General features: G+C 46.5%; 1 protein-coding gene across 1 annotated transcript; it reads right to left on the reverse strand.

Annotated features, from left to right (window-relative positions):
- Window positions 1-8,496: 8,496 nt before the first annotated feature.
- SLC25A5 (solute carrier family 25 member 5) lies at window positions 8,497-11,261 on the reverse strand. The gene is made up of 4 exons (XM_027534419.1): window positions 11,061-11,261; window positions 9,612-10,098; window positions 9,294-9,434; window positions 8,497-8,904 (listed from the first exon to the last, which is right to left on the reverse strand). The coding sequence occupies exons 1-4, from the start codon at window positions 11,169-11,171 to the stop codon at window positions 8,747-8,749; spliced, it is 897 nt and encodes a 298-aa protein (XP_027390220.1). The 5' UTR covers window positions 11,172-11,261; the 3' UTR covers window positions 8,497-8,746.
- Window positions 11,262-11,644: the final 383 nt, after the last annotated feature.

Raw genomic sequence — 11,644 nt, forward strand, 5'->3', positions numbered from 1 at the left:
TGATCTCAACTGGGTCTTGAAGGACTGTGCCTTGGCAGAGAGGTAGGAAACAGCAGCTTGTGGGTGGGGCTGGAGGGGGGGGAGTAACTGGACAAAACTGCTCTCCATTTCAGTAAACAAAGAATGTTGCCTGCCATCAAGCCATCAGCAACTGCCTTAACATGGTGTGCCCTGAGGGGGAATTCAGAATGGCTAAAAAGAAGATACCAACCCTAGATGCATATCTGAGGAATAATTTCAATGAGCCCAGATTCTTGCATCTTCTATACATACAAAAGTGCTACAGTCATTAACTTGAGATGTTTGTATTTTTGTAATTAGCAGTAATCTTCTGATGTTTGACTATTTATTTTTTTCCAGCAAAAACTCCATTGTATCCTGGCTCCTCCTTTGCCTTTCTAGAACATTTCCTAGGAGCTATATGAGAGGCCATCTCCTCGAGTATGGTCCTCAAAAAGGTCCCTGAATAAAACATACCTCACACCTTTTAGCTTGTGGTTTTTCTGCAGTCATAGTACATCAAAGCTTAGAAATATGAGCATGAACACCTGGTAAGGGAATGGCAGCGGTTTGGTTTGGGACTTTGGAGCATGCATGGATGTAGCAGAACAAAAGGCACAAGTTACTGTCTCTCCATAGACGGTTCGATCAGCTAAAATAGACCAGCGCCCTGGTGTCAACATTTTTCTGAGACCTGCACCCCACCCTTGACAAGAGGTGAGGGGGCGCCAAACACCACCTGGTCATGTGGTTGTGTTAGTTTGGTTGAGCCTTACCCAATGGTCCAATAACACCAGAGCCCCGCCGCAGGCAAGTAGCCTTAGTAGGCGGCTCAGCATTCCCTGCTAAGAGCCTTCTTTTAAAAGGAGGGTCTGTCCTGAAAAAGTTAAGGAAATTTGAATAAATCAAATGTAGCTTTAGGTTAAAGTAATTATTCTTGAACAATAATTCTTAAATTGGCTGGAACAGTAAATAATTCATATTCTAAAATTGAACTCTGTCAACAGTGCTTTGGTTATTACAATTTCTATTTAATATTTGTCAAGTGGTTGTCTGTGGTTGAAACTAGTCAGTTTTCATATTTTAATATATCATGACTCAAAATAAATAGTTGGACAGGCTCACCTTAAAGTTCTCTTTGAAAGTCAAGGACAGCTCAGAGTGCGTTACCTCACCTCTTAAAGCCTCAGTTTCATCAGCTGTAAAATGGAGCTTATAATAATACGTACCTCTCAGGACTATTGAGAGAATCAGGAGAGTTAATCCAGGCAAAGTGAATAGCACAACATTAGCATATAGGAGGTCAAAATAATTAGTCATGATCGTGATTCTGTGGTTTTAGAGAAATCATAGTATTTGGTTCTTTGATTGTTTAATCAGCAGAAGCAGGCTTAACAATCCAATTTGTCTAGCTCTAGAAATTCTGAAAAGAGTCACAGCACTTGGTAGAAGATTTAAGAAATGATATTGCAGCTGATACTGTTAAAACACACACACACACACACAAACACATACGTGTGTGTATAACTGAATCACTTTACTGTACATGTGAAACTAACACAACATGGTAAATCAGCTATATTTCAACAAAAAAAAAATTTTAATGGGGACTTTCCTGGTTATCCAGTGGTTAAGAATCCATCTGCCAATGCAGGGAACACAGGTTTGATCCGTGGTCGGGGAAGATCCTACATGCTGTGGGGCAACAAAGCCTGTGTGCCCCAACTACTGAAACCAGTGCACCCTAGAACCCATGCTCCACAACGAGAAAAGCCATCACAATGAGAAGCCTGTGCACTGCAACCAGAGAGTAGCCCCTGCATGCCGCAACTAGAGAAAGTCCATGCACAGCAACAGAGATCCAGCCAAAAACAAGTAAATAAATGAAAGTGATATTGTAACCCAAACAAGAAAAGTTGATCTCCAATTTTCCTGGTAGACAGACTGAGGGACTAATCCATGATGAGCTCTGATGTGACCTAACAGAGACAGGGAAGCAGGGAGCTGAAGTGGGATTACAATTTCAGTAACCAAACTCCCAGCTTTCTATCCTAACTGGCAAGCAGCACGCTTTTACCCAGAAGTCCAAGCCCCCAGCCTCCGACCTTCACTTCTAGGGTCAGCCCACTACAAGGCTCAGTTTTTATTTAATAAAGGGACTCAAGTCCTGAACTGAATTGCAAAAGTGAAAGGAGATCTTTTGCTTCCAAAGGTCTCAGTGTGGCCTCTCCCCAGCAGCTTCTTTCCCTAGGGAGTCACATCATAGACTTGGGTAATCAGGCAGGGACCTTGTGGATTCCTCGAAATACTGTAAGAACAAAGGGAACCCTGGTGATCACATAGTGCTCCTGGGCCAGCAGGGCAGTGGGGGTCTGGGTGTGAGGCAGGATGGATTTTTTTGGCCTCTGCTCCCTTAAATAACCAGAATTGTAAAATAAGTGCTCTAACTTGAGAGTTCAGGATTACCACCATAGCCACACACTCCTATTCAGTGCATTCCAAGTGTTTTTTTTTTTTTTCTTTCGTTACAACCTTTTCTTTCTTTGTGTGTGGGTGTGTGTGTGTGTGTGTGTGTGTGTGAGAGAGAGAGAGAGAGAGATTCACTTTCTATGGGACATGTGGCATTTTCGTGACTGTTTTAGAAATCTGTAGGTCAGGGATAAGTCCATTACATCAGTCTCCCATGGATGAAACAAAACTCATTTAAGGCATCCAATAAAACAGTAACAGTCGTTGTTGTTTAGTTGCTAAGGTGTGTCCGACTGTTTGTGACCCCATGGACTGTAGCCCACCAGGCTTCTCTGTCCATGGGATTTCTCAGGGAAGAATACTGGAGTGAGTTGCCATTTCCTTCTCCAGGGGATCTACCCAGAGATCAAACCCATGTCTTCTGCATTGGCAGGCAGATTCTTTACCACTGAGCTACCAGGGAAGCCCAGTAACAGTCAGCAAAATTGTGTAAAGCAGGTGTCCACATTGTTCTAAGCACTTTACACATATTAACCCTGTTAATTTTCATGGGGTAGTGTTGTTATCTGTGTATGATAGGTGGGGAAACTGAGGCAGAAAGCAGTTAGGTGAAAATTGGAGAGCTGTCAAGTGAGAAAGTTTGGTCTTTGAAAATGAGGCCTCAGCAGAAACTAACACAACATGTTAAAGCAACAGTGTGTGTTGTGTGTGTGTTAGTTGCTTAGCTGTGTCTGACTCTTTGCGACCCCACGGAGTGTAGCTCTCCAGGCTCCTCTGTCCATGGAATTCTCCAGGCAAGAATACTGGGGTGGGTTGCCATTTCCTTCTCCAGGGGATCTTCCCCACCCAGGAATCGAACTTGGGTCTCCCGCATTGCAGGCAGATTTTTTATCATCTGAGCCACCGAGGAAGCCCTCAAAGCAACTATACTTGAATTAAAAAAAAAAAAAGAAAAGAAAAGAAAAAAAGAAAACGAGACCTCCAGTCCAGAAGAGTCTTATGAGCAAGTCCTGGGCAAGAAGATGGGGAGCAGTGAGGAGACCAGGTGACAAGGAAGTCCCAGGCCTGGGTAATGCCTCTGCCTTCATGTACAGGGCTGCCTCCAAATTCCTTCATCTATTCCAGCTCCACCAGCAGGCTTAGATGCAGGTTTTGTGGGGATATCAGTTTATATAATTATATTATTTGGGTACTCCCTTTTAAAAAACACAAATATATCTTTTGAACATTTTACAAAACCCAATGACCAAATGAATATATTGCTGTGGCACCTCTCAGGGCTGGGAAGGGGCCCATGCAATGGGTGGCTTCAAGGCTGAAGCATCGTTAGGTTCTTGGCACGTCTCTCTCCATCAGGAGAGAGTACATTTGCTCCTCACCCAGCAGGGCATTGGAAACTCATTTAGACAGAAGCGTTTCCCTTTGCACTCCTAAACACGAAGCCCTAGGAAGCTGATCTGTCAATAGCGGTCTAGCAAAGACTTTGCCCTGGTTATGTGTTAATGGCCACAACCATCTCCATTGTGGGAGTGAAAACATTAGAGAGGGTGAAACGTGTCTTGTGATTAGATCCCAGAAGTTCCCTTAAATCTCAACAGTGTTAAATTTCCTCCCCTCATTACAAAAGTCACCCAAGGAGATGAAATCCCAGGATGGGGACCTCTCTTCAACTGACAGTCATGGATTATTTAGCCTGTAACTCAGTTGTGTCTCTGAAGAGGGTATAGTGAAAATACTGCCCAATCTGTCAGTTGAACGTTGTTTATATTTGTTGCCGGGATACCAAAGGCTCTTTTAAGCCTTTGGCTAAGAAGAATACCATGCATCTGAACTTGTGCACCTGCATTTAAACCAAATAAATGGCTGAAATGATGGGAAAGCTCCTCCAAAAATTTTGAGTAGAACACAAGGTACTTTTTTGTGTCCAGAAATTGTAGCATCCCGTATTTGTTGTTCAAATATATGGCCATTCGCATACCAAAGTGCATATTACAGATAATAAGATGAGGCTTTGAAAAGATGGATATTAACTATTTTGAGGTAAATCAAACCTCCTTTGACCCAAACTCCAAGCTGTAATTTTGTTGCTCAGCTTCTTGGTCTCAAAATTAATGTAAATCTTTACATTTGTAATTTTACTTGCCAACACCAACCCACCCACACAGTCTGCAAATGACTGTTCTGAGTCAGAGACTATTCACTTTCAACTGTGTTAAATAGTTTAAAATGTTCTCGGGGAGGATTAAATCACCTAATCCCAGTCCTTTCACTGATTCTGCTTTATGTAAAAATGATGGAGCCAGAGAACATCTCAACTGGAAGGAACTTTAAAGGAGAAATTAAGGTTCTGATGTGAAAAGTGACTTGCCCCCAGGTCACTCAGCAACCAAAGCTAAAACCGCAAAGGAAAATACTGGCTTCCTTTTAAGGTTTTAATAAAGAATCACATTTAGAAATCCTTGCTCAGAATCCAGAAACTACCCGTTCCCCACCCTCCTGCCTCTGACAGCATCTGTAAGTCCTGGTCCCCAGAGTCTGACACTGGTCTAAAAGAATCATGCCATTTTGAATCCAAGCCGTCAGAATAGGATTCAGATAAAAAACAAATCAGCTACTCTCACAACAATAAGCATTACAAATTTTTTTTTGTTTGAATAGACAAGAAACTGTTCATAATGGTTACTTTTGAAGACGGGGGTTAGGGATGGGACAGAGGAAATGCTTACTTTTCATTTTATATCTTTAATGTTCAACTTTGAGGACCATGTACAGATACTAACTGTGTTAAAAACCCCCAATACAAATTAGAAATACTATGCTTACAAACCTCCTAGGAAAAAGGAAATGTACCACAGGAACATGGACCCGTGAAAATCTAGCAGCCGGCACGGTAGTACTTTAAAATTTTTTTGTACCTTAGTATCTGTAATGGCAGAGGAGGCTGAAAGGGTTCCCCCTGGGGTCTGAGGGCAGTGCCAGAACTCTTTCTACAGCTTTAAAATGCATTCAAATTGTGCAATAGACTCACTAACATATCCACATCTCTTTTAATACAAAATAATGGCTTAAATGACTTACCATCCACAACTGCCCCTGTGGGAAGACACCCCTGGTTTCTTTATCCAGCGGTGGTGGTCGGAGCACCCGGAGCACTGCCTCCAGTGACTGAGCCGAGTGGCCCCTGGAATGGAGAGCGAGGCTGTGTGCAAGCTGACCTGTATACTGGCTCTCTCACCTGGAATTGGGCTTCACAGATTCTGTTAGGCTTTGAATAGTAACAAAACAATGGCATAAATTAGGGGGTTGCTAAGATTGTGTACTATCAATGTTCGCATGAGCATAATGGACATAATGAATTCTATAGCACTATCCTGCACAGCTTGGAGAGATTAAAACCACTTTGTCTTTAAATTAAATTTCAGAAATCATTGAACAACAAGAATAGAAAGAGGGAAAAAAAAAAAAAACACACCTCATCTATGTCAGCCACCCAATTGTAGGAAGCACCACTTCTTTCTTTCTGATCATTAACGCTTGGTCCTAGGTTTATTTTAATAGCTGCCAGCTCAGTGAGTCCACATCTATTGTAATAACCATAAAGGGGGCTTGGGTTCTCTTGTATTATGGTTTGCAGCCCTAAGTGAAGAGCCTCTTATCCCCTTTCAGGATCAAATTCTCTGAAAAAAGACCCAATCTGAAGTTTATTTTACATAAATCCTACACAAAATAGTATATCTAGGCTGTTACAGAGAAAAGAGAAGTGAGTTTGAGTTCATTCTTAAGTAGTTCTCTGCTTAGGCAGATCTTCATTCCACAAAATGGATGTCTAATTAGGAAAAACTCACATCAGAGAGCTTGCTAGATGCCGGGCACTACACTGATTGCTTTACATGCTTTATGTTACTTAACTCTCACTCCCTAGACCCCAAGGAAATATGGCTAGCACTGTTATATCCCCATTTTACAGATGAGGAAACTGAGACCCAGGATAAGTGACTTGCCCAAGGCCATACAGTTAAGTAAGCAGCAGAGCTGGGATTCAAATCCAGGTACTTCTGATTTTGGAGCCCCTGAAATCTTAACTGTCTCTTAATAATTATCATAGTTACCACTTACAACGTTATGTATGTTCTATGGTAGATGTGATGGTAGTGTTAATCAGTCGTATACAACTCTTTGTGACCCCATGGACTGTAGCCCGCCAGGCTCCTCAGTCCATGGAATTCTCCAGGCAAGAATACTGGAGTGGGTTGCCATTTCCTTCTCCAGGGAATCTTCCTGACCCAGGGAACGAAATGGAATCTCCTTCTTTAATCCTTGAAACAACTCTCAAAGGCAGGCATTATCAATATCCTCATTTTATAGATGAGGAAAACTGAGGCTTGAAATTAACTTCCCCAACAGCACAGTTGTGGCAGAATCCAGGCTTGATACCAGTAGTTTTGTGGATTTTTTTTTTTTTAAGCAACTTTAGTAAGATACTTTTTATTGTCAGTATCACTGAAGGTCAGGGATAAATCCATTATATAAAAACATTGTGTATATTTAAGGTATATAACTTGACATGTGTACCTGTGTTGACTCAGGTGCTTGGCCAGGTGGCACGTAACAACAAGCACTAGGAACCTGTGGGCAGTAACGCCTGCCGTGCAGACCCTATCTACGAGTGGCAGGTAAACATGCTAGTGTATGTCGCCTTCCTCAGGAACTTTCACCTGTGCAGGTGGATTACCTATCATTTTCTACTTTGAATGTTGTGGTTTGCCGGCCATGGTGCTTCCTACAAACCTCATGTTCCAGGTAAAATCCCTGGATTTCTGAGGCTACAAGAGCTGCAGAAATTGCAAACACATTCTCATGTGGATCCCAAGGAAGGACTTTTCCAAAAGAAACATGCATCCTCCATTAACTGGCCTGATTAAAATGCCAACCAAAATGTAGATGTGGTTTCCTTTTTGAAAAGTGAGATTTGAGTTCTTGGCAGCTCTCTCCATAATCTTTAACAGTACTGCCATCTCAGCACTGCCTAACTATGCCAGTTCTAATCCTCTGCTTTGAACAGGATTAGATTGACTTGAGACAGGTGAAGATGGAGGAGGGAAGGCAATTGGACAAAAATTGCTGTTACCACCTTATGGGCTTCCCTGGTGGCTGACAGTAAAGAATCCACCTGCAATACAGGTCTGGGTTTGATCCCTGGGTCAGGAAGATCCCCTGAAGGGAATGGCTACCCACTCCAGTATTCTTGCCTGGAGAATTCCATGGACAGAGGAGCCTGGTGGGCTACAGTCCATGTGGTCATAGAGTTGGACATGACTGAGGGACTAACACTGCTGCTGCTGCTGCTAAGTCACTTCAATGGTGTCCGACTCTGTGTGACCCCAGAGACGGCAGCCCACCAGGCTCCCCCGTCCCTGGGATTCTCCAGGCAAGAACACTGGAGTGGGTTGCCGTTTCCTTCTCCAATGCAGAAAAGTGAAAAGTTAAAGTGAGATCGCTCAGTCGTGTCTGACTCTTAGCGACCCCATGGACTGCAGCCCACCAGGGTCCTCCGCCCCTGGGATTTTCCAGGCAAGAGTACTGGAGTGGGGTGCCATCGCCTTCTCCAGGGACTAACACTAGCACCACTTTATAACACTTTTGTTTAAATGAGATAAAACTCATGGAAGAATGAATTTCATCATGAAATGAGATGAAATTCAAGTGTAAAATTCAGCTAGTATTTCTTCATTAATAAGCACAAGATAGGAAAGGTGGGTCCAGAGTGCTTTTTAGAGAAAGCTCATCAGCTGTGACTGTCCACAGGCAATGGACCAACAGTTTTCGGTTGCTCTGGGTCTGCAACGTCGATGGGTCACACAGACAAGCTATTCTTTGCTAAGTGGATGGCTGAAGATTGGTTTTAGAAAAAAGCTCATCACCTCAGGATATACTGCAGCATTTATTAAACAGGTAGCATTTACTCAAATGTAGCCCTTACTAAATTATCTAATGTACTTTTAAATGAAAATAAACCACAAACAAAACTATTCCAGGTATTTTTTATTTCTTCAAATTTGTTATTTGCCAGGAGTGACTGAAATAAAAAAATTGGGTCCCATCGTCATCATGGAAATGGCTTTAAGAGAAAACTGGTCATGTGAATATTATTGCTTCCCATTTTCAACCAGTAAATAGTTGCCATTGATAAATAGACAGTTAACAGTCTGTCAGGAATGCTCAAGATATGTTATATAATACAACATGCCTAGTCACAGGAGAAAAACTAGGAAATAACTTAGGTGAACTTCTTGATTTCATCATACAGGACAAGCACAAACGCCCCGCCCATGCCTCTGAGAACATTGGACCACGCGCCTTTGAAAAAGGCTTTGGCTCCTTCGTCACGAGCAATCTTCCTCCAGCAGTCAAGCGTGCCTGTGTACATGATATCAGCTGCAAAGGACAAAGACAAAGGGTTGGTGACCCGAGGCTGAGGTGAAAAGTCCTTAAGTTTAACTAGACTAATCCAGAGCCCCACCTCTAAGAGCTATCGTCAGTTTTTCAAAATCCAACATTTACACATTAGTGTGGCCAATACTGCAATCTTAACATGGTGACTCAAGGACAACAGGGAGGTGCAGACAACCTACTGGCCTTAACCTCTAACACCAGGCAAGCCCCCTTAGGCACAGGCACCAAAGGGCCCGCTGAAAGGAGTCTGTGCAGTGGCCACAGACCCATCAACCCCACCTGGGATCTCAACAGACTGCCATTTTTAAAGGCAGGCATGGGTGCCCATGTGCCATGCCCACATCTGTATCTTCTGCTCCAGTGGAACTTACTTCCTTTGCGCCCTGACTGCATCATCATGCGGCGACGCACAGTGTCAAATGGATAGGAAGTCAACCCAGCAACTGCCGTGACTGATTGTGCGATCATCCAGCTGATGAAGATATGAGTGTTCTTGGGATCTGGAAGCATTCCTGAGAATAGGAGAGAGACACTTTCACCAGTAAGCAGACTCTTCCTCACTTGTTTTGCACATCCCCACCCCCAACATCTCTGCACACAAAGGGCTGTACGGGGTGACCCTGGCTGCCTTCAGACAACCCTTTAAACATTCTCACATGGACAGTTCTGAAGCCCACGGGCAAACTTACCCTTGGCAGTGTCATAGATACCGAAGTAGGCAGCTCGGTAGATGATAATACCCTGCACAGACACGTTAAAGCCTTGGTACAGGCCTCTAATCCCGTCAGATTTGTAGATCTTAACCAGACAGTCGCCGAGGCCTCTGAATTCCCTTTCAGCTCCAGCTTTGCCCACGTCGGCTGCTAGACGGGTACGCGCAAAGTCGAGAGGGTACACGAAACACAGGGAAGTGGCCCCGGCGGCACCACCTGATGCCAGATTCCCTGCAAAGTAGCGCCAAAACTGGGTCCTCTTGTCCACACCACCCAGGAAGATCTGCTTGTATTTATCTTTGAAGGCAAAGTTGAGAGCCTGGGTGGGGAAGTATCTGATCACATTGGCCAGGTTACCACGCCAGAAGGACAGGACTCCCTGCTCCTTGGGGATACGAACCACGCAGTCTATGATGCCCTTGTACTGCTTATCTGCAGTGATTTGCTTGCTGGCATGCTGCACCTGACAGAAAGATGATAATCACGAGAAGTGAAGAGAAGACAGCATCTCAACGGACACCCTTAAAGGTTAGTTGGCTCCCGCCTGCCTCAAGTCTGGTCTTCTGGGTCCCACAGGTGGGACCCTCCTAACCTTCTGCCACCATCACAGCTAGAAGCATTAAACCTCCACCCCTTTGGGTGAGGAGGTACCACCCTCAAGCGGAGCCGTGACCTTTAGACCTGGGAGAAAGGTCATTATCTCAGACCCTGGTTCAGAGACATGAGGGCGAGTCCCACGTCAGGCGCGGTCACCCTGGTGACTGTGGTCCTCGCCTAAGGTCCCTGGGAGCAGCTTCCCTCCCGCTCGGGTGCCCCGCTCCTGGAGGTGACCCGAGGGCCACCACCCGTCAGCCTGTGCGGGCGCGCCCTCTAGAGCCGGAGTAGCAGAGCGCGCCACCAGGCCGCGGGAACGCGCCAGCGGCTGCGCGGGGGCAGAAGCACAAGGGACACGCGCTTCCCGGCGCCGGTTTCCGGCCCGGCCGGTCTGAGCGCGGCTGCCGGCTGCGAGGCCGCTCCACCGGCCGCGTGGCCTCCCCCAGGCTGTTATCTCCTTGCCACGACCCTGACGTGCTCGGTACGGGCAGGTGTCCCCCTTTTCAGCGCCTTCGCCCTTGACCCCAAGGCCCGGGAGTCAGTCACTCCCGGGCTGCCCCATCCGAGTTCGCTGGCTCTGGGATGCCCAGGCCCTGGTCTTCCTCCGCCCACCCTCCGCCCCCGACCCTTTCCGAGATCCTGAACTTCAGATCACTAAAACACCTCTCTCAAGTCTGGCTTTTGGTCCTACCCCGCGGCCCCCCCTCCTCCCACGCTGCCACTTCCCTGGGCAGATCACGAGGGCTGGTTCCCCCCCAGGCCTTGGACCACCGCTTCCCGCGCGGCCCCTCCCCCCACTTCCTCGTCAGGCTCTCGGATCCCGAGACGTACCTGCAGCAGCAGCTTCACCCGCTCGATGGGCGCGACTGCTGTCTTGGAGATGGCCGCTGCCACTCCACCTGCCAGGAAGTCCTTGGCGAAGGACACGGCGGCATCTGTCATCTTGGAAGGAAAGAGTAAGCGGACGACTAAAAGATCGGCGAGGAACCGGCTTGGACTCCGGGGCTCTGGGGCGGAGCGAAGCAAATGGCTGATTTATATAGGGGGAGCCGGCGCCCGGGCGGCCGGCGTCGGGGGCGGGCGCTGAGCCTCTGCGCGCGGGGCGGCGGGGCCGCTGAGTGGCTGAGCGCGCAGAGGGAGGAGCCGAGGAGTGCGGCAGGGGCCGCCCTCCGCGCTGCCAGGGCTCGCCCGTAGCACCTGACCCGGCCCGAGTAGGCGGCGGCCCCAGAGTACCTGACCAGGACGCGGGACCCCAGGGGAGGCCCCGGGGCGCGGAGAGGGAGAGGTCACGGTGTGCCTGGACCTGGGTGAGGCGCGGTATTTAAGGGGACCCCAAAGAACCAACAAACAACACCCCCCCCACCCAAATTTGGTTGTCAAGAGAAATAATATTGAATGCAATATTTTAAAAACTC

The sequence above is a fragment of the Bos indicus x Bos taurus genome, chromosome X, assembly GCF_003369695.1.
Source record: "Bos indicus x Bos taurus breed Angus x Brahman F1 hybrid chromosome X, Bos_hybrid_MaternalHap_v2.0, whole genome shotgun sequence".
NCBI lineage: Eukaryota > Metazoa > Chordata > Mammalia > Artiodactyla > Bovidae > Bos > Bos indicus x Bos taurus.